Below are 23,477 nucleotides of genomic sequence, written 5' to 3' on the forward strand. Positions count from 1 at the left end.
CCCGTAAACGCTCATAGGGCTTGATTCACTAAACCGTGACAACTCAAATATCACACCTTATCAAAGGTCACACCTTATGAAAAGATATCACACCTTATCCGAGTAGCATAGCGAGAGCTCTGAACTTATGCCTGCTAATTGGCAATGGCACCCGTCCTGCCCTGAGCCCCTGCGGGTTCATAGCCCTTGCTATGCTACTCTGATAAGGCGTGTTAACTTTGATAAGGTGTGATATCTTTGATAAGGTGTGATATCTTTAATAAGGTGTGATATCTTTTCATAATGTGTGATATTTGAGTTATCACGGTTTAGTGAATCAACTCCATAGTGTGAACAAGCCCTTATAGCTGAAAGTGTAACAGCATGGCAATTAAATAGTGGAGCATTTTAGCCCCACACAGCTGACGTCCCAGTGTCTGGCAGTCACACAGCTCCTGATCTGGCACTGCATGCTTCCTCAGTCTCCTTGCTTCAACTGACTCATCCTGATCTAATGTCATTAAGTAAATAGCTTATGCGTTGGGATATTATGCGTTGGCACCTGTAGTGATTTCAGTAAGAGACTAGATCAGCTGTTTATCCCTGGAAGTCGATGTGTATGCATCCTGAGGAAGGAGCTTCCAGCCTTGCTGCTGCTTCCTCCGGTCTTGTGTTTGAGTCATTTTCTGCAGGTGATGAAGTCACAGTCATTAATAAATTGCATTTTCCCTCTGCAGTGTCTGGGCCGACGTCACTGCTGCAGCAGCGTGGGCTGTCTCTATGATGTCACTCGCCTGTATATAGGCAGCTGCAGCACCGATGGAGGAAATCTACAGACACAGCTGGAGGAGATATGTGAGTTATATACACAACTATGGCTTGCGGTGACATCACTATATAACATTATGACATTGCATGACATCACTGGGGGGGGGGGTTGCTGCATGACTAGAGAAACAGTTTGATCGCCTTACATTACTTATTACATCACAGATTTCTGTGTTAGGCCTGCATAGTTCTGTCACAGCTAACACCTTGGCTTGTTACTAAAGGTAGGGAACCAGAATCGAGAGGTATATGGAGGCTGCCATATTTATTACCTTTTAAGTAATACCAGTTGCCTGGCTATCCTGCTGATCCTCTGCCTCTAATACTTTTAGCCATAGCCCCTGAACAAGCATGCAGCAGATCAGGTGTTCCTGACATTATTGTGAGATCTGACTAGATTTGCTGCATGCTTGTTTCTAGTGTGATTCAGACACTACTGCAGCCAAACAGATCAACAGAGCTGCCAGGAAACTGGTATTGTTTAAAAGGAAATAAATATGGCGGCATCTGTATATTTCTCGATTCATGTTCTCTTTAAGAAATGCTGGTATTTGTAGTTCATCTATGTTAGCATGTTGTTTAACTGTTTTCCCCAGCATGATTTGCTGGGACAGGACTGCATCAACGTATTCGACTGCCAGGCTATGAGAATGATATGGAACTCGGGATTGTAGCAGACTGTTCACTGCTTCATCATATAAAGTCATTGCCAAATATCTATATGGATAAACTGTATAGATCAACATTATACACATACTATGTAGTATACGGATATTTTGTCATTCTAAATGCTATAGATTTGTATTGATCTACACTATTAAGACATTGTGCAGAGTTACATTATCCAGATACAGTATTGTATACATTTTGTATAGATTTGCAATATGTATTGCATATACTGCATGCCGCTGCATTGTATAGCTATTATTTATTTATACCTGCATAATGTTATACAAACTATTATATGGTCATACATGTTATTATATACTATTATACATGCTTCAGTATTACTGTAATCACTATACACAATACATATGCATCTACATACTCTATATTTGCTGCATACTACTTTATATGTGCTTTTACATAAACTGTACACTTTATACTGTATAGACGATAGTTACTACACACTATAGATGCGCTTCTACATAGACTATACTTACTACACACTATAGATGTGCCTCTACATAGACTATACTTACTACACACTATAGATGTGCCTCTACATAGACTATACTTACTACACACTATAGATATGCCTCTACATAGACTATACTTACTACACACTATAGATGTGCCTCTACATAGACTATACTTACTACAAAATATAGGTAAAAGGCTGCGCATCCCTGACCCAATACTGTACAATTGAATGGTTAATCGCTGTGGCGCACACCGCCCCCCCTGGACTAAAATGTACGCCCGCATCCAAACAATGCAATACTGGTCTATGGAGAAATTTTAGCTTCCATCATAGTTTTGCATGCAAAAATATAGATATACTGGACATCTGCACCAACGTTGAGGTAAATCTCCAGAGCAGATGTCCTAACACTAAACTGACCTAAGTTAAAAGCAAATGTCTTTACCCTGGCAGCTGCTATGCTAAAATGTGTAACTTACATTCAATACAGACAGCAGGAAACAAAGCAAGCGCTCACCAATATGGGCCGCATCTGAATGACTCACCACCTCATATGCACCGCTTAAATAGCTCAAATACACACTCAGCAATCAGACAGATGCAAAACATATGCAAAACTAAACTAAATACTTACCATGCAAAACAGGATAGCACAATGGGTGCTGCTAGCCTGGTAGTTACAGAACTGTGGATACAAAATATAGGTAAAAGGCTGCGCATCCCTGACCCAATACTGTACAATTGAATGGTTAATCGCTGTGGCGCACACCGCCCCCCCTGGACTAAAATGTACGCCCGCATCCAAACAATGCAATACTGGTCTACTTACTACACACTATAGATGTGCCTCTACATAGACTATACTTACTACACACTATAGATGCGCTTCTACATAGACTATACTTACTACACACTATAGATGTGCCTACATAGACTATACTTACTACACACTATAAATGTGCCTCTACATAGACTATACTTACTACACACTATAGATGTGCCTCTACATAGACTATACTTACTACACACTATAGATGTGCCTCTACATAGACTATACTTACTACACACTATAGATGTGTCTCTACATAGATTATACTTACTACACACTATAGATGTGCCTCTACATATACTATACTTACTACACACTATAGATGTGCCTCTTCATAGACTATACTTACTACACACTATAGATTCGCCTCTACATAGACTATACATACTACACACTATAGATGCGCCTCTACATAGACTATACTTACTACACACTATAGATTCGCCTCTACATAGACTATACTTACTACACACTATAGATGTGCCTCTACATAGATTATACTTACTACACACTATAGATGCGCCTCTACATAGACTATACTTACCACACACTATAGATGTGCCTCTTCATAGACTATACCTACTACACACTATAGATGTGCCTCTACATAGACTATACTTACTACACACTATAGATATGCCTCTACATAGACTATACTTACTACACACTATAGATGTGCCTCTACATAGACTATACTTACCACACACTATAGATGTGCCTCTACACAGACTATACTTACTACACACTATAGATGTGTCTCTACATAGACTATACTTACTACACACTATAGATGCGCCTCTACATAGACTATACTTACTACACACTATAGATATGCCTCTACATAGACTATACTTACTACACACTATAGATGTGCCTCTACATAGACTATACTTGCCACACAATATAGATGTGCCTCTTCATAGACTATACCTACTACACACTATAGATGTGCCTCTACATAGACTATACTTACTACACACTATAGATGTGTCTCTACATAGACTATACTTACTACACACTATAGATGTGCCTCTACATAGACTATACTTGCCACACACTATAGATGTGCCTCTACACAGACTATACTTACTACACACTATAGATGTGTCTCTACATAGACTATACTTACTACACACTATAGATGTGCCTCTACATAGACTATACTTGCCACACACTATAGATGTGCCTCTACACAGACTATACTTACTACACACTATAGATGTGCCTCTTCATAGACTATACTTACTACACACTATAGATGTGCCTCTTCATAGACTATACCTACTACACACTATAGATGTGCCTCTACATAGACTATACTTACTACACACTATAGATGTGCCTCTACATAGACTATACTTACTACACACTATAGATGTGCCTCTTCATAGACTATACCTACTACACACTATAGATGTGCCTCTACATAGACTATACTTACTACACACTATAGATGTGCCTCTACATAGACTATACTTACTACACACTATAGATGTGTCTCTACATAGACTATACTTACTACACACTATAGATGTGCCTCTACACAGACTATACTTACTACACACTATAGATGTGTCTCTACATAGACTATACTTACTACACACTATAGATGCGCCTCTACATAGACTATACTTACTACACACTATAGATGTGCCTCTACATAGACTATACTTACTACACACTATAGATGTGCCTCTACATAGACTATACTTACTACACACTATAGATGTGCCTTTGCATAGACTATACTTACTACACACTATAGATGTGCCTCTACACAGACTATACTTACTACACACTATAGATGTGTCTCTACATAGACTATACTTACCACACACTATAGATGCGCCTCTACATAGACTATACTTACTACACACTATAGATGTGCCTCTACATAGACTATACTTACCACACACTAAAGAAGTGCCTCTACATAGACTATACTTACTACACACTATAGATGTGCCTTTGCATAGACTATACTTACTACACACTATAGATGTGTCTCTACATAGACTATACTTACCACACACTATAGATGTGCCTCTTCATAGACTATACTTACCACACACTATAGATGTGTCTCTACATAGACTATACTTACTACACACTATAGATGTGCCTCTACATAGTCTATACTTACCACACACTATAGATGTGCCTCTACATAGACTATACTTACCACACACTATAGATGTGTCTCTACATAGACTATGCTTACCACACACTATAGATGTGCCTCTACATAGACTATACTTACCACACAATATAGGTGTGACTCTACATAGACTATACTTACTACACACTATAGATGTGCCTCTACACAGACTATACTTACTACACACTATAGATGTGTCTCTACATAGACTATACTTACCACACACTAGGGATATGCCTCTAAATAGACTATACTTTCTACACACTATAGATGTGTCTCTACATAGACTATACATACTACACACTATATATATGCCTCTACTGCACACTATATACGTGCTTCTACATAGATTATACTTACTACATGTTCCTGTTAGGTTGCTACAGGCAGTCAGTGTCCACATTTTCCCCATGAATAATCCAGCCAGCTTCTGTTCTATGAACTAAAGGCCTTGCATTTTTCTTCCTTTGATGTCTCCAGTGGATGCTTAGCTAATCATGGATCTCCACAGAGCTAGAGCAGTCAGCAAGTTGTCCTCACAACACAGTCTACTGTCAGGGGACTGTGGATGTTACAATCCATAATACTATTTTACCACATCTTTGGAAACTGACATGTAGCCACTTTGCAGCTGTTTTCTGCGGTATTGAGGCACCAAAATCAGGAATTTAATGCTTCTCATAACCGGACAGTTGACTGCGGAAAATTAGATGAGTGCAGTCGCCTCAACTCAGATCAAGACATTTCAAAAAACCTTTGTTTTGGGGGGGAGGGGGGGCGGATCTAGCAATGGAGGAGTGAGGATGTGTGCTTGCTGAGCTCCCGGGCCCGCATGTCTCGTTAGCTGGCTTTTAGACATCAACCCCCATTATCTCGGAGATTAAGTGGCATGGAAAGGGAGAGGAAGGGTAAAACTAAGGATCGCCAACCTTAGACCCCCTCTCAACGACCAGTAACCCGCTATTTTCAGAAACTTGTTCCCGACAAGGAGGCCTCCAAGATGGCGGAGCCGCCCTCTCCTACCTCACAAGCCTCTCCTGATGGCAGTGTCTGCTCCACACCAGTACATGGACTAGAAGACATATGGAGGTATCTGAGAAACCTCCCTACCAAACAAGACCTCGATGAGCAGACGGAGCGGATCGTTTCATCCACGAGGGCAGAGATTGTGGTGATCCGCTCCGACATCACAGGCCTTTCAGACCGCGTGTCCACTGCAGAAGCAGATATCGCACAACTGAAATAGCGGCCCTCAAAGCTGACGGTGAGAAACACCGCTCGTCCACGCAAATAATCCGGGCACAGATGGAGGATATGCAGAGCAGAGGCCGCCGGAATAACATCCGGATCCGCGGCCTACCCGAATCCATCCAGACAGACGCCATCTTGCCCACTGTACGCACTTCTTTAATGGCTTACTTAACCGTCCGGCAGACCAGAAACTTAAATTTGATAGAGCGCACAGAGCCCTCAGGGCTATGCCTTCACCTCAAGATCAACCGCGTGATGTTATATGCCGCCTACATAACTACACCGACAAGGAGGACATCATGCGTGCTGCCAGGGATAAAGGTTCGCCGACTTGGGAGGGCTTCACAGTCATGCTTTATCAAGATCTGGCTCCATCTACGCTTACCCAATGCCGGGCCCTCCGACCCTGTCTTCAGGCCATGCAGGACTCCGGGGTGAAATATCGATGGGGCTTCCCGTTTCAGCTAGTGGGCCAGAAGGGTTCCACCGCCAGCGTACTGCGCCAGCCTGGAGATCTTACTTCCTTTACACGGGAGCTCTCGCTGCCCATGGTGGAGTTAGCGGAATGGGACCCAGATGCAGCATATTCAGGCCGCCCGCAGAAACAGAAGAAAGCGGCCTAAACAGGGTAGCCTCATGAGTACTGCTCAATATAGTTTGTTCAAATTCCCCCATGTTGCCCCCAGTGATGCTTTATCCGCCGCTCACTCGCTTTGGAGGTGTCCGTTGTTTAAAGGTTCTGGACCCAGACAATGGTGTCGCATAGAGGAACTGTATGCTCGCAAGTTTACAGGCTACCCCGCTTGGACAGTAGCTGCCCGCTGCTTACGGCCCCCGACTGTGCCTTGTATTTTCCTCGCATGGTTTCCCCTACCCCTCGACTCCCCTACCTACATCCGATGATAGTCTGCCGCATCTCCCTCCCATCAAGAGCCTATGTTTTCGGATCGCACTATTACATATGGGGCTTTTCTCTGCTAAACCCGGTGCGAGGGATTGTTAGCTCATTGAAGCACTTTTCTTAAAGGGATACTGTAGGGGGGTCGGGGGAAAATGAGTTGAACTTACCCGGGGCTTCTAACGGTCCCCCGCAGACATCCTGTGTTGGCGCAGCCACTCACCGATGCTCCAGCCCCGCCTCCTGTTCACTTCTGGAATTTCAGACTTTAAAGTCTGAAAACCTTTGCGCCTGCGTTGCCGTGTCCTCGATCCCTCTGATGTCATCAAGAGCGCACAGCGCAGGCCCAGTATGGTCTGTGTCTGCGCAGTACACTCCTGGTGACATCAGCGGGAGCGAGGACACGGCAACGCAGGTGCAGTGGTTTTCTGACTTTAAAGTCAGAAATTCCAGAAGTGAACTGGAGGTGGGGCCGGAGCATCGGTGAGTGGCTGCGCCAACACAGGATGTCTGCGGGGGACCATTAGAAGCCCCGGGTAAGTTCAGCTCATTTTCCCCCGACCCCCCTACAGTATCCCTTTAAGACTGCTGCATGTTTTATTTAATGTCATAAATTATTGCTGTATCCCCTATGGGGATTAATTCTTTGGTTTGGGAGGTACGGGCAGAGGACTTAGGGGGTGGGGGAGGCGGGGGATAGCATCTATAAGGTATTGTGTCCCCCTTTTGTTCCACACGTGGGGGCGCGGGTTGGCGGCTGGTGGGCATGAAAGTGACGTCCTGGATGTGGCGGGATTGGCTTATCAGACTGGCTTTCTTTTTCCTCTCATTCTGGTTTCCTTGCGAGGTGGAAGCACAAGCCAGTAATAATAACCGGCTTGCACTCCTGGATCTGCTCTGGCCTTGGGCCTCCGCCTCGAACAACGAGATCTGAATGGATGCACAGGGGTCTCCAGGGTTGCAGATTCATTAGGACACTAAAGGATACATGGGGGTAGTAAATGGGGATTACTAAATGTTATAATTTCAAAGGGTAACTGCTGAAAAGTCATAAGGTTGCTCACGTCACAATGCTTAATATAAGTTGATGTCTTCATTTAGGTTCTGATTTAGATGATATGCGGTCACCCGGGTGCGGGGGAGCCTTTTTGCTGTTCAGTTGCGGGCTTCCTTACCCCTGGGTGATTTGCCAAGTAGAGACGAGGGTTTATCTCTAAACCCCTCGGTCAAGTGTTTCATCTCATTTACAGACTGGAGTCTGACTGGTCTGTCTAGGTAATATGATTATGGTTTATGTATTTTTGTCGGACTGTGCGTGGTTTCTTACACGCTCTCTGTATGTCTCCTTTCTCTTTTTCTTATCCCACACTATAGTTCTATCTCCCACTACTTCTCTGAGGATTGTGTGTCTGCTTCCTGGGCGCCCACCCCTTTTTGCAACCATTCCAACAATCACTTAAATTGTTCTCTCTCAACGCCAAGGGGTTAAGTGTCCCAGAAAAAAAGGTTTGCCCTGTTGCACTTATGTCATAAAGAACGTGCCAATATAGTATGCTTACAGGCGACACATTTTAAGGGTCCATCAATTCCAAAACTATTTAACAGATACTATAATACCTCCGACTTTAGCTCCCCTCAGGACTCTAAAACAAAAGGGACAGCAATCCTCTTTTCAAGGGATACCCCCTTCTCATTGATCGATCAATATCAAGACCCGAAGGACCGGTTTAACATTGTTAAAGGCACAATTTATACCCAGAAAGTCACTATTGGCTCGTTTTATGCACCTAATGTGCAGCAGGTGCAGTTCTTGCAATCCTTTTTGGCTAAAGTAAGCTCATTTGCAGAGGGCAGCATTATGCTAGGTGGCGACCTTAACCTCACTCTGGACCCGGAGATTAACTCCTCGTCTAAAAAGTCCCCGATTTCCTACAAATTGCTACGTAAGTGTAAATCACTACTTCGATCTATGCAATTGGTGGATGCTTGGAGGCTACCTAACCCGTCGGTTATTGACTACACTTTTTACTCCTTTCCTCACAACTCTTATACAAGAATCTATATATTTGTGTCACATAATCTGCTCTCGGTTTCTAGTGCATCCACCATTGGCAATTTACACCTCTCAGATCATGCCCCTGTCACGGTTAGCTTCAATCTGGGGGAGAATAGACGAGGTCCTGCTTCCTGGCGCCTAAACAACTCTCTCATTGAGGACAAAAATGTTTTTGCTAAAATTAAATCGGAGATGGAAGAATTTTTTCAGATAAATACAACCCAGGACTCTTCCCCCATGGTTGTGTGGGAAACTCATAAATGCTTTGTCAGGGGACTGCTTATCAGAGAGGGGGCTAGGCGGAAAAGAGAATGGGATAAGGAAATTGGGGAAGTCTTGGCTAACATTGTTGAACTGGAGCGAAGTCATAAAGGTACAGGTTCTCCTTCAACCTTGGCTTCATTAACCAAGGAGAGGAACGACTCAAATCTTTATTGTTCTTCAATGCTAAATACGCAGCTCTACGCTGTCGCCGCACTTTTTATGAGTTTGGCAATAAGTGTAGCTCCATTCTAGCTATAGCCCGAAAGGCCCAACAGACTGCTAACTACATCCCACAAATTAAAGACAAGCACTCAAATTTACACCATAAATATGAGGAAATCGCCAAGGTTTTCAGGGAATTCTATGCTGAATTATACAACTTACATCCCAACTCACCCCCATTATCTAGGGAAGACAGGAAAACTAAAATCACTGAATATCTGATCCGCTCTAAGATGCCTAGACTCACCCCGGAAGACATCAAATTACTAGAGGAGCCCCTCTCGGAGGATGAGCTCCATATAGCCCTCTCCCAGACTCCATCCGGAAAGCCTGGGGGCCTGACGGGTTCACCTCAGAGTACTACAAAAGGTATAGCTCTATCGTCTCATTTCATATGCTTAAAGCCTTCAATTCTACCACTGAGGAATCCTCGGGAAGGAGCCTATTCTCCCCCTACATGCTCGAATCACATATCTCGGTATTGCTGAAAGAGGGGAAAGATCCCGCCCTCAGTAAGAGCTTCAGACCGATATCTTTAATTAATGTTGATTTGAAGCTCTTTTCAAAAATGCTAGCGAATAGGTTGGCCCCTCTTCTGCCAAAGTTGATCCACTTGGATCAGGTAGGATTCGTACCTGGCCAAGAGGCCAGAGATAATACCATAAAAACCCTGAATATCCAACACTGGGTGAGGTCTCAGTCCACACCAACTCTACTACTTTCTACTGATGCCGAAAAAAGGCTTTTGATAAGGTGGATTGGGACCTCATTGCAGGAACTCTTAGGTATATCGGTTTAGAGGATGAGATGATGCAGCGTATCCTGGCGTTATACTCATGTCCCTCAGCAAGAGTTAAGGCGAATGGGGTCTTATCAGATCCCTTCTCTATTCAAAACGGAACGCGTCAGGGTTGCCCCCTGTCCCCCCTGATTTTCGCACTTTCCCGGGAGCCCTTCCTGTGCATGATTAGAGCGAATCCAGATATCCAAGGGGTATCCCTCCCTAAGTCATCTACTAAAGTTGGCGCATATGCGGATGATCTTCAGTTTTATCTACCCAACCCGCTTATATCACTGCCCATTCTCCTTGCCGAGTTTAAAATATATGGAGAAATTTCTAAAATGTCAATCAACTACGATGAGGGTAAGGCCCTTCGGAGTCCTTCTCCCAGGCCCTCTTAGATCTTCTCTGCAGAGCAACTTCCCTTTTAAATGGCTCAGCAGGTCCCTCAAGTACCTTGGCATTCACATTACCCCAAATCCCAGAGATGTGTTCTCCTGTAATTTTCCTTCAGCGTTAGTGCGTATCAAGCAAGACCTGCAGAACTGGGATAAACCTCAGGTTTCCTGGTTTGGCAGGAGTTGTATTATTAAGATGACAATTATGCCATGACTCCTCTATCTCTTCCAGACAATGCCCATTTTCATCCCCTCCTCTTACTTTAAACAAGTTACCCAGGTTTTTTCTCAATTTATTTGGAATGGCCGTAAGCCTAGGTTGAAATATTCTATCCAGACCGCCCCCAAAGACCTGGGAGGCATGGCAGTTCCAAACCCCAGATTATATTACCTGGCAGCGACCCTTATCAGGGTCATAGATTGGCATAGACATGCATCATATAAACGATGGGTAGGCATTGAGGAGGAGTTAATGGGAGGGAAACTACCTCTTCTAGTTTGGTCCACACGCTCTTTACCTATCTCTTCACCTGCCACAACATTGATAATCCAAACACTTAGGGTCTTCTCCAAGATGAGGGAAAAATCATCTATTTCCCCTTGGCCATCCCCCTTACTGCCTATACTAGGCAACCCTAGCTTCTCTCTAGGACAGGGCAGGAACAGCTATCCGGACTGGAGGACGGACCCCCCCCCTTACGGGCTATGCATTTGATCTCGAGTGGAGAGTGGGTGGGTCTCGGGGAGCTCCAGACTTCCCTCGGTACAACCAATCTCGACTTTTGGAGCCTGCTCCAATTTAAACATTTCCTCTTATCCCAGGGGTCAAAGGCGGAGTTCTCTAGGCCCCTCTCCACATTTGAAAAAACATGCTTGGGTGAGGGCCTAATAAGAGGTGTTCTCTCTTTGGTATACTCCTTACTGAATGATAGTGAAGAACCCTGTTTAACTCTTAAAGCTAAATGGGAAAGGGACCTAAACCTGACCTTCTCTGATAAGCAATGGCACAAGATACTGGTCTTCTCCCATAAATCTTCTATATCCTCTAGGAGCCAGGAGGCAGGATACATGGCGATGGGGCGGGATGACGTCACCGACGTCGTGACGTCAAGGGGGACTCCGATCCACCCCACAGCGCTGCCTGGCACTGATTGGCCAGGCAGCGCACGGGGTCTGGGGGGGTCTGCGGCGCGACGGATTGCGGCGGATCGGCGGGTAGCGGCGGCGATCGGGCACTGCATGCAGCTAGCAAAGTGCTAGCTGCGTGCAGCAAAAAAAAAATTATGCCTGAGCGGTGCCTCCCGGCGGCATAGACCGTGCTCAGCACGGGCTTACCGCCAGGGAGGTTAAAGGAATACTGTAGGGGGGTCGGGGGAAAATGAGTTGACCTTACCCGTGGCTTGCAATGGTCCCCCACAGACATCCTGTGCCCGCACAGCCACTCACCGATGCTCCGGCCCCGCCTCTGGCTCACTTCTGGAATTTCCGACTTTAAAGTCAGAAAACCCCTGCGCCTGCGTTGCCGTGTCCTCGTTCCCGCTGATGTCACCAGGAGTGTATAGCACAAGCCCAGTATGGTCTGTGCCTGCGCAGTACGCTCCTGGTGACATCAGGGGAAGCAAGGACACGGCAACGCAGGCGCAGGGGTTTTCTGACGTTAAAGTCAGAAATTACAGAAGTGAACCGGAGGCGGGGCCGGAGCATCAGTGAGTGGCTGCGCGGGCACAGGATGCCTGCGGCGGACCATTACAAGCCACGGGTAAGTTCAACTCATTTTCCCCCGACCCCGCTACAGTATCCCTTTAAAAAAATTGTTAAATAAAGAATCTTTAAAAAAAAAAAAAAAAAAAAACCTTTGTCTTAACTGTTGCCAACCACACACCGCCCACTGCTGTGTGTGGACAACACAGTGGTCCAGTGGATAGCACTTTTGCCTTGCAACACTGGGTCCGTGGTTCGAATCCCAGCCAAGGCGCTATCTTCTTGGAGTTTGTATGTTCTCCCCGTGTGTGGGTTTCATTTGGGCGCTCCAGTTTCCTCCCACATGCCACAAACATACAGATAAGTTAACTGGCTTCCCCATAAATTGTCCCTATGGACATATGGCTATGGTAGGAATTGGATTGTAAACGCCTCTGAGGGACAGTGAAGTGACAAGACAATATACTCTGTACAGCGCTGCAGAAGATGTTGGTGCAATATAAATACTAAATAATAATAAGACCTGCATCCATGTGTATGGACCCCATGTTTAATATACTGGCAGTTTTAGAGGGAGTTTAAATGCTGTGGGTTACCACCCTAAAAACTGTTCATGGAAGGTTAGCAACAGAAACTGATTTCTGACTGATTATTGTAATGTATGTATAACGTTTATATGGGTTCTTTTTATGTATTGTGCTATAATCCCTGGGTGTGCCTTGTCTTGTAACTTTAAATCTGAGTTGTCTATTTTTCTTAAAGATATCAGTCCCTTCCTTCATGACAGGTCCTCTTCCTCAGCTGCTCCCCGCAATGGGGCAGGCAGCGACCCCAAGGAGGCTGGCCCCGATGCCACCAGCTACCGGCGACTGCAACGCACTCAGGCTCAGATCGATGAGGTGATTGCTTGTCAGTATTTTGTTATGTAGATAGACTTTTGGCAGTGCAAGGAGGAACTCTGATTGCAGGAATAGAAGCATCAGGGCAACATGAATGCTTTCTAGATTATACTGCAACTCTGCTGAATATTTCTCCTCACCATACTGTCATTCCACCTCTCTCCTCACCATACTGCAATTCCATTTCTCTCCTCACCATACCTCCATTCCACCTCCCACCTTACTATTCCGCCATTCCATGACTCTCCTCACCATACCACTGTTCAATGTCTCTCCTCCCCATACTGCCATTCCTTTTTTCTCCTCTCCATAGCCCCCAACTGTCCCTCTTTTGGAACCCAGTACCCAGTCCCTCTTTCTTCCTCATGTGTCCCTCTTTCAGAATTCATGTACAGATCTATGTAAATATGTATTTTTCTACTGAAAAAATGGGTCTACTTGACTCTAAACTTTATACCCATACTTTAAATTGATATACCTTATATACTTGCATATAAGCCTAATTTTTCAGCACAAAAAATATGCTGAAAAGTTACCCCCTCATCTTATATGTTAGTCAGTGGAGCAGAACAGATGGTGGAGCAGCTTTTGTTACTGGCAGGGGAGTGTAAGCATCATTCACTAGTGTTCTTGCTGTTGCCAGCTGGCTCCCTGCTGTGTCCCGGCCCCCCATCCAGTGGCGGCTCCAGCTTCAGATTTTTGGGGGGGCTCAAAGGGGGCACAAGGGTTGGCAGGCGGGGCTCATGGAGGGGAATTGGAAAGAATGGGCGTGGTCATAACATTGTGTGGGCGGGGCTAACTAATGTAGTTGTACCAGCTAATGTAATGTTACATAAAAAAAAAATGAAGTAAATGCACATAATGACAGACCACATAATGACAGACAGCGTTTCCCCAGTAATTGCATGTAATGAGAGACAGCCCTTCACCAGTAAATGCACATAATGAGAGACAGCCTTTCACCAGTAAACGCACATAATGACAGACAGCTTTTCACCAGCAAATGCACATAAGAGACAGCTTTTCAACAGTAAATGCAGGTAATGACAGACAGCCTTTCACCAGTAAATGCACATAAGAGACAGCTTTTCACCAGTAAAATGCATGTAATGAGAGACAGCCTTTCACCAGTAAATGCACATAATGACAGACAGCATTTCACCCGTAAATGCACATTAAAGACAGCCTTTCACCAGTAAATGCACATAAGAGACAGCTTTTCACCAGTAAAATGCTTGTAATGACAGACAGCCTTTCACCAGTAAATGCACATAATGACAGACAGCGTTCCCCCAGTAAATGCATGTAATGAGAGACAGCGTTTCACCAGTTAATGCACATAATGACAGACAGCCAGTGTCCCCAGTATAGGTAGCCAGGTGTATAGATGTCCCCAGTATGTAGTCAGGCTGGTGGTGGTGGGCTGGGGGCCCAAGGGCCGCTTAAGCCTGGCTGGTGGTGGGCTGGAGACCTCAGGCCTGGCTGGTGGTGGTGGGCTGGGGCACCTCAGGGAAGCTCAGGCCTGGCAGGTGGTGGTGGGCTGGGGCACCTCTGGGCAGCTCAGACATGGCTGGTGGGCTGAGGGCCCCAGGGCAGCTCAGGCCTGACTGGTGGTGGTGGGCTGGGGCACCTTAGGCCTGGCAGGTGGTGGTGGTGGTGGGCTGGAGGCCCCAGGGCAGCTCAGGCCTGGCTGGTGGTGGTGGGCTGGGGCACCTCAGGCCTGGCAGGTGGTGGTGGTGGGCTGGGGGCCCCAGGGCAGCTCAGGCCTGGCTGGTGGTGGGAAGGCCTCAGGCCTGGCTGGTGGTGGTGGGCTGGGGCACCTCAGGCCTGACAGGTGGTGGTGGGCTGGGGCACCTCTGGGCAGCTCAGACCTGGCTGGTGCGCTGGGGGCCCCAGGGCAGCTCAGGCCTGGCTGGTGGTGGTGGACTGGGGCACCTCAGGCCTGGCAGGTGGTGGTGGTGGGCTGGGGGCCCCAGGGCAGCTCAGGGCTGGCTGGTGGTGGTGGCTGGGGCACCTCAGGGCAGCTCAAGCCTGGCAGGTGGTGGGCTGGGGGCCCCAGGGCAGCTCAGGACTGGCTGGTGGTGGGAAGGCCTCAGGTCTGGCTGGTGGTGGGTGGGATGGGGCCCCCCAAATGGGTGCTCAGGGTCAGGCGTGGTGGATGGGGGTGGTGCCGTGCTGGGCTCAGCTTAGACTCAGGAGGGCAGCTCAGGCCTGGGTGGCTGCCTGGTGCAAAAAAAAATTTGGCAGTTGGCTGGCTGGAGTGGACAGGACAGGACACCCACCCATGACCCACCTTGAGCTGCCTTGTCAGAGTTCCGAGTCCTGCTGGCTGCTGTGCTGAGCTTTGGGCTGGCTACTGGCAGTGGCTCGGCTCCAGCCTCCAGTCCTAGCTGTGCGCAGTGCTGGCCATCGCGGGTGCCTGGGTCACTGGGTGTGACTGAGTGCTGGAGAGTGGAGACTGGCCGTCTCCTGTCGGCGGATGGCGGCAACTAGCTGCGCGGGCAGGCGAGGAGAGTGCGCTGCACGTGTCACGTGACGCCGGACGTCGTCACGTGACACACATTTATATGGCAACACACAACGTACCCTTGCAGGGCGGACCGCTCTGCGTGGCTGAGCCAGCACCCGGGCTGGGGGGCGGTGACTGATTTCTGGTGGGTGGGTGAGTGACACAGCTAGCGCCAGCCCAGGCCCTCCTCCCAGGCTCGGCACCTTCCTTGTGTGCAGCCAGTAAGGTCGGAGGTTCTCGGAACTTGCAGCGGCCGGCGGGGGGGCTTTAAGGGGGGCTAATGAGCCGCCAGCTGGGGCTGAAGCCTGGGTAAGCCCCAGTGTGGCGCCGCCACTGCCCCCATCCCCTGCAACACGGTGTGCAGAGTGTACTGCTCAAGACTACCTGTGTCCCCTGGCTTGTGGAGCGTAGCGTGCAAGTAACATGTCAGCGGTGCAATCATTGAGTGTTCTTCCTGTGTGGCAATCGCTGTGTCTCATATCTATTATGCCACTTAGTGGCGTCTTGAGACACAGTTGTATCATGCTTGGAGCACATCTGGCTATGGGGAGAAGAAATGACTGTACCTGGGGGCAGATCTGGATACTGGGGAGGGGGCTCATACATGAGTCAATCACCTTTTCCTGGTTTCTGAGGGAAAAGTGGGTACCTCGGCTTACACTGGTCAGCCTATGTGTGAGTATATACGGTATGTCTTATTTTCAAATGTTAATATGAAGGAAAATGAACCAGGATAGAAAGGACCAGTGTGGTTTGAATTATAAAATAACATTTTTCTTCTGAAATATTTATGGTATGTCCGACTAGGGGTGTGTTGGAGGTGTGGTTAGGGGTGTGCCTGGGGCATGGCTTAAGTACCCCTCTTTCGTATCTGAAAATGTTGGGAGGTATGCCATACTGCTGTTCCATTTCTATCCTTACTGTATTACAGTTCCATTCCTCTTAAAGGAGTTATCAGACAAAAAAAATGTTTCACTTACCTGGGGCTTCTACCAGCCCCATGCAGCCATCCTGTGCCCTCGTAGTCACTCACTGCTGCTCTGGTCCCCCTCCGTCAGCTAGTTTAGTTTTTGCTGACCTCAGGGTCGGCGGGCCACATTGCGTACATTTTTACGCATTCCCGCTGGTGCAGGAACATTAACACATACATTTTTACTCGTTAGTGGTTCAACGCGTAAAAATTTACACGTTGAACCACTAACGCGTAAAAATGTAGGTGTTAATGTTCCTGCACCAGCGGGAATGCGTAAAAATGTACGCAATGTGGCCCGCCGACCCTGAGGTCAGCAAAAACTAAACTAGCTGACGGAGGGGGACCAGAGCAGCAGTGAGTGACTACGAGGGCACAGGATGGCTGCATGGGGCTGGTAGAAGCCCCAGGTAAGTGAAACAATTTATTTTTTTTTGCCTGATAACTCCTTTGAAGTGGCCACACACGATACAATAAAATGATCCGATTTTACATCAATTCGATAAAAATGATCGGATCTCCCGAAAAATTCGAAAGCTTTTTTTTCATTCGTCTGGAAAATCCGATCGGATTTCCCGGTTTCTTCGATTTTTATCGATCCGGAATGCCAGATATTTTTCTTCAATCTTTCTAAAGATTGTATGGTGTGTGTGTTAGATTGTCAATTTATTAATATACACACCCTAGCAATTTTGTCCGTTTCCAATCATTTTTATCATGATTGGGGAAAAATTGAACATATGTGTGTGGTACATTGGTCAGATTTTTGAAATGTTACAATCAGTCAGAAAAATTGATTGCAATTCTTAAATTGAACAGATATTTAAAAAATTGTATGGTGTGTGGCCACCTTTAGTGTATCATAGCTCTTACCCTCTCCTGACCGTACTACCGTACTACATCTCCATTCATCTCCTCACTGTAATGTAATTATGTCTCTCATGTTTCTGTAACACATCCCCAGCTCTTCTCACTCTATCCCTCTCCTCGCAATATCCCTCTTCCAAGTATATCAGAGATCTTTCCCTCTCCTCACTGAACCACATCTCCATTCCTACAGTTCTATCCTTCTCCTCACTGTACCACAATACCATCTCTATCCTCACTGTATCCATCTCAATCCATTTCTTCACCATACCACCTGCTCATCCCACTCCTCAAATTACGGCTCTTCCTGTTCAGTAAGCCAGTACCTATTCAGTAAGGAGAGCTTGGGCAAGACTCCCTAGCACTGCTACTGCCTACTGAGTGGGCCCTAGTGGCTGCAGCTCTGATGCTTTGAGTCCGCTACAGCTCTAGTATTCTCCTCACTGTGTAAGAGCTTCATCTATCATCCATCATCAACTTTGACTACCTGATTTCCTCCTGCTCTGTCTAACAGGTGCTCAGCATCATGAACACCAATGTGGATAAAGTTTTGGACAGAAATGGGAAAATTGCACAGCTTGAAGCCACAGCAGAGGAGCTTCATGAAGGAGCCAAGCAGTTCCAGACCAACACTTCCGAACTGAATAAGAAGCACTGGTGGAAGAACAGCAAGGTGTGTGTGATAGCAGCATGTACCACCTGATATAGATGTCCTGGGGTTACAAACAATACAGATCGTTTTTTCCTGATGACCATGTGAGGCAATACTGGGTATCTAATATAGCATCTTCCACTTTGGTTTCACTGCACAGGTAGACAGCTGCATGCTGGGGAATGTCCATCTCAGCAGCAACGACTTAGGGATTGTTCATACAAGGTTCTCCTCCAGACTGCTTCCCAGCAGCAGACCAATGGACATGCAGAACAGACCCCATACTTGTTCACACGATTTCACCAATCCAGCTGTCTCAGTTGCATTTCCACTAGGGATCCTCATTTGGGTTCCACGGATTTCAGAATCAGAATAATTTATTTCGCCAAGTACAACGGGGGTTGTACCCGGAATTATTTTTGGCACATACAGGGTCGGTGATGGTACAGCAAAACACAAGCAGTAATGTACATTACATTTAGTAGTGAGTACACAGTGCATGGGACAATACTTAGTTACATAGTTAAATAGTGGAAGGCCCTGAGGAGACATCCAAGTGCTATGTGAGTGGAGCGCTACCTTCTCTGCAGCGCTCAACAGCTCTGCAGCCGTTTGGATGCCCCCCAGAATGCAGAGGAAAAGAAGCGCAGAGAGATGCCTAGATGGAAGAAATTACAGATGGACCCAGGAGTAGGACTAGAGGGGGTAATCCGCTGCCGTATGTGGCACTCAAACGCTTCTGCAGCGATACTTGAATCAGATGCCCCTCAGTCCAACCCTGGGGGAGAGAGAGAGATGCGAGAGAGAAAGGAAGGAAAACAAAGATGAAGTGAGAAGGACAGTGAGAAGTGAGTCCCCTTATGCAGGGCAGTCGTTAGATGAATCCGGTGAGGAAGTGACACAGGTCCGATGGATCAGGCGTCGAGGTGGCTGGGGTCGATGTGGCCCAGGAGGAGCGGACCTCCAGTCGAGGGCAGGGAAGCCGGTGAGACTTACCCCACGCAGGTGGCAAAAAGTCCTTATCTTTTGTGATCATTGCCCCCTTGGCGGTGGAGGATCTGGAGTCAGCTCGGACCGCTGTGGTAACTGTCCCGTCTGGAGCAGCAGTAGTGTGAACTGGATCCCCAGTGGTCTTTCGCAGCATGGGTGGCCAGGGGGCCCTGGGGGTGACCCTAGGGTTGATGCCAGCCAGGGGTGTTCCAGGGGTGGCCCTGGGGGTGACCCCGGGGTTGATGCCAGCCAGGGATGTTCCAGGGGGCCTGGGGTGATGCCAGCCAGGGGTGTTTCAGGGAGGCCCTGGGGTGATGCCAGGGGGGCTCTGGGGTGTTTCAGATGGGGGTAGGCTGTGAGGCGCTCTGAGGTTGCGGCGAACTGGAGAGCTCGGAGGAGAGGAGCTCCTCAACGTGGGTGGCCGAGCAGGCTGGAGGCTGCGGCTGGTGGAGACCCTCTCAGCGGCCTGAGGATCTCTGTGTGGTGTGTCTGGCCTGAGCAGGCTGGAGGCTGCGGCTGGTGGAGACCCTCTTTGCGGCCTGAGGATCTCTGTGCGGTGTGTGTCTGGCCCCAAACTTTATTTCAGGTAAATGGTAGGTCCGATGGGAAATCCACATTTCAGATCAGAACTTGGAAAACGTAAATTGGATTTCTCTGGAAATACCGCATTACTGCAACTCGTTAATTGTAGCCCAATCACAGAACTCAGAAGCATTGGACCAATCAGAGAATGCAGAGTCAACAAGGAAGTATTTGGCCAATCAGGGAAAGCAAAATATGACCAAAAAAAGACTCCTCGGAAATCCGAAAATGCAAATCTGATTTCTACGGAAAAACTGCATTACTGCAAATTTTATCCCAATCACAGAACTCTAAAACATTGGACCAATCGCAGAATGCAAAGACAACTTGGAAATATTTGGTCAACCAAAGAATACAAAAAAAAAAAAACCTAAAAAAAAGGACTACTAGGAAATCAGAATTCCAAGGAACCAGTAATCGGCATTCGAGGAAATCAGAATTTCCGCAGAATCGGAAACTGGCATTTCTGACCATCCCTCGTTTCCACAATGTGCAAACCCGACTTGCATAACTTTGTCATACGGTGGATGTGTTGCCATAGATGGACAATTATGTACTCCCAAGTGTAGCAGGACTGTCTTGTAGTGATGAGCAAATATCGCCATTTTAATTTCACCATAATTTAGCAAACTTATTATTGTATGCATTGGAAAATAGGACTGTTACTTTTTCCTTTAACTCTCTTCTCAGATGCTGGTTATCGTTCTTCTGGTCTGCATTACGATGGCAATTCTCATGGTTGGTGAGTGTTTTAAGAAGTTACAAGTAAACCTGCGATTCTCCAAGAAATTGCCCTCTACAACCTTCACAGAGCCCCCACCGCCCAAAGCCTGCCCACCGCATGAGCACAGCAGTGATGCATACTTGCATCCTTCGATTAGTATCAGGGGAGTAACTAGAAATCACTGGGCCCCCCTGCCAAATTTTGGATGCCCATTCCCCCCTTCCCCCGCGCTTTTTGCACAGGTAAACTGAGAACCAATGTTATTCAGTGCACACTTAAATGTGTTTTCCCCATGCACATAAAAACTGACAGCAGTTAAGTACTGCAGGCATTTTCTCTATCAATTACATTAGCTTCTGTGCTAAAACGTGCATGTTTTTACACATACAGAAAACAGACAGACGAGTGTGCTCCCAGCCTCAGCTTGTTACACTCACTCTGTCCACCTCTGAAGAGCAGAACTGTCTCTGCAGACTCCCTCAGCATCACTACAGTACACAGCACTTGGGGAGGGGTGAAGAGGCTGGGAGCTGGGCTCTGCAGACTCCCTCAGCATCACTACAGTACACAGCACTTGGGAAGGGGTGAAGAGGCTGGCGGCGGGGCTCTGCAGACTCATCCAGCATCACTACAGTACACAGCACTTGGGGAGGGATAGAGGGAAGGGTGCTGTACAGAAAAAGTCTGCTGAACACTGAATAGGGCCTATCTACAAATCTTTGTCTGCAAATATTGTATGATTCCTTATCAGTGGCTGAGCAGATGCAGTCATTAGAACAACTGCGCAGAGAGCAGAAAGATTTTTCTCTACTTGCCCTTAGTTGTCGACTCTCAGGACAGGGCCCCCTGTGGCTTCTAGGCCCCCCTGTGGCTGCATCCCTTGCAGGGTCCATTGTTATGCCCCTGATTAGTATGTAGGATGACATCTCTGATGTGCCCTAGTGATGGAATTGTGATATTTCACAAAATATGCTGTCTGTGAATCTAGAAATTCCTGCCTCATCTGTGATCCCTGCACTGATGGCATCATCACAACTTCCATTCTTTCTTATTGGAACACTGTGCCCACATCAGGGCAGATGCTGTGTCTGGGGCAGAAAGTAAAGTACCACTGCATCCTCTCTGCAATCTTAATAGATAACCTTTTATATCAGGCTTACACTTTAATTAAACTAGTTTAATAACTCCCCACCACCAACCCACACGTTTCCTGTTTTTACTTCAAAGGGACGGAAGTGAGAGGTGATCTGACAACGGATTTTACCGCCTCACCACTCTATCAAAAATATTAAATATATAGATAAATACATATAGATTAAATATATAGATAAAACTTAAAGATGAAATGTAGTGAAAATAACCTAATGAATAAAATTGTTTCGTTTGCCCATTGTAAAGTCTTTCCACCCCCTGATTTACGTTCTGAAATGTTTCACTAGTGACACCTTTAGTTCTGCTAGGTGATCAGTATAGAACATTCCATTCGTTACTGAGAGTTCTATGCACAGAGGGAGATATTGCTTGCTTGGCAGTTGGGAAAAGCAGTTATTTTTCCACAATCAAAAAAGTTCAGAGAGGAAACTGTCAGGACCATGGTTATGACATCACACTGTGGGAGGGGTTTCCCCACAATATCAGCCATACAAACTCCCCCCCCCCCCCCCCCCCCAAAAAAAAGATTCATAAGAGAGATAAGGTAAAGATTTCTCCTGGGAAAGGGTGTATCAGCTACTGACTGGTATGATGAAGTTCAATCTTTGGTTAAAGTTCTTCTTTAAGTTATCAAAGTACAATTACCTCTGTTTTGTCCTTTTCTGAACAATATACATTGATACTATTAAACACAAATTCTTTTCTTGTGTTCCAGTTGTTTGCTTGACGTGAGGCCCAGGGTAACCAGAGTCATTCCTGCCATTTGGAGTGGTCCTGCAGCCAGGTTCTCCCCCTTCTAAAGTCACTGGATGTTCATACCAATGTGAAGTCATGTCGCTCTATCAAAATGTTTCTTGTCTTCATTTATATAATTATCACTGTGATATTCCACTTCCCCCTCAATTTTCCCTGCTGTCTCCATCTTCCATCTCTGTGATATTCCACCCTTTCAATGACCTCTCCCGTGGCCTTCACTTTCATTGGATAGCTCCATCAGTGTGATAGTCAAATCCTTACTCATTCTTCCACTTAGTCTGCACCTTCACTGGAAATCTCATCACTCTGATATTTCAGACAACCTCCCCCACTGTCACAACCTTCATTCGATATTCCCTTCAATGTACAATTCCAAACCTCCATCAATCTTCCCAACTGCTGCTACCTCCATTGTGCAGTCTAATCACTCCGATATTCCCGACCGTCTTTCCTCATTGTCTTCCCGCTTTCATTGGGCTGTCCCATCAGAGAGGTATTGCCCCCATCCTTCCGTAATGACCCCATTTAACCTTTCTTTGGTATTCCTACCCTTTTGATATCCTGTATCTCCGCCAACCTCACGTCACTGCCTGAACTTTCACTGGATAGGTCCATAAATTATATTCTTCCTCTCCGCAAACCTGGCCCACTGACTCTGTCTCCATTGGTCAGTATCATCACTGTCACATGGCACACAGCCTCACATGTAATGCCACCATCTCCACTCTTGTTGAATAGTCTCATTATTAGTATATCACCCCTCTAAGTAACCCTACTCACTGTCTTTACCTTTATTCCAATATTACCCACCTTTCATTAACCATAACCAATTGTCTCAGCCTCCACTCCTCCACCAACCTCATCCAC

General features: G+C 46.5%; 1 protein-coding gene across 1 annotated transcript; it reads left to right on the forward strand.

The window, feature by feature from the left end:
* Nucleotides 1–808: 808 nt before the first annotated feature.
* VAMP1 (vesicle associated membrane protein 1) lies at nucleotides 809–23,477 on the forward strand. Its single transcript, XM_068255125.1, has 5 exons — nucleotides 809–834; nucleotides 13,297–13,408; nucleotides 18,269–18,427; nucleotides 20,669–20,720; nucleotides 22,570–23,477. Coding segments are annotated over exons 1-5 (342 nt in total). The 5' UTR covers nucleotides 809–832; the 3' UTR covers nucleotides 22,587–23,477.

Source organism: Hyperolius riggenbachi, chromosome 10, assembly GCF_040937935.1.
Source record: "Hyperolius riggenbachi isolate aHypRig1 chromosome 10, aHypRig1.pri, whole genome shotgun sequence".
Classification (NCBI taxonomy): Eukaryota; Metazoa; Chordata; class Amphibia; order Anura; family Hyperoliidae; genus Hyperolius; species Hyperolius riggenbachi.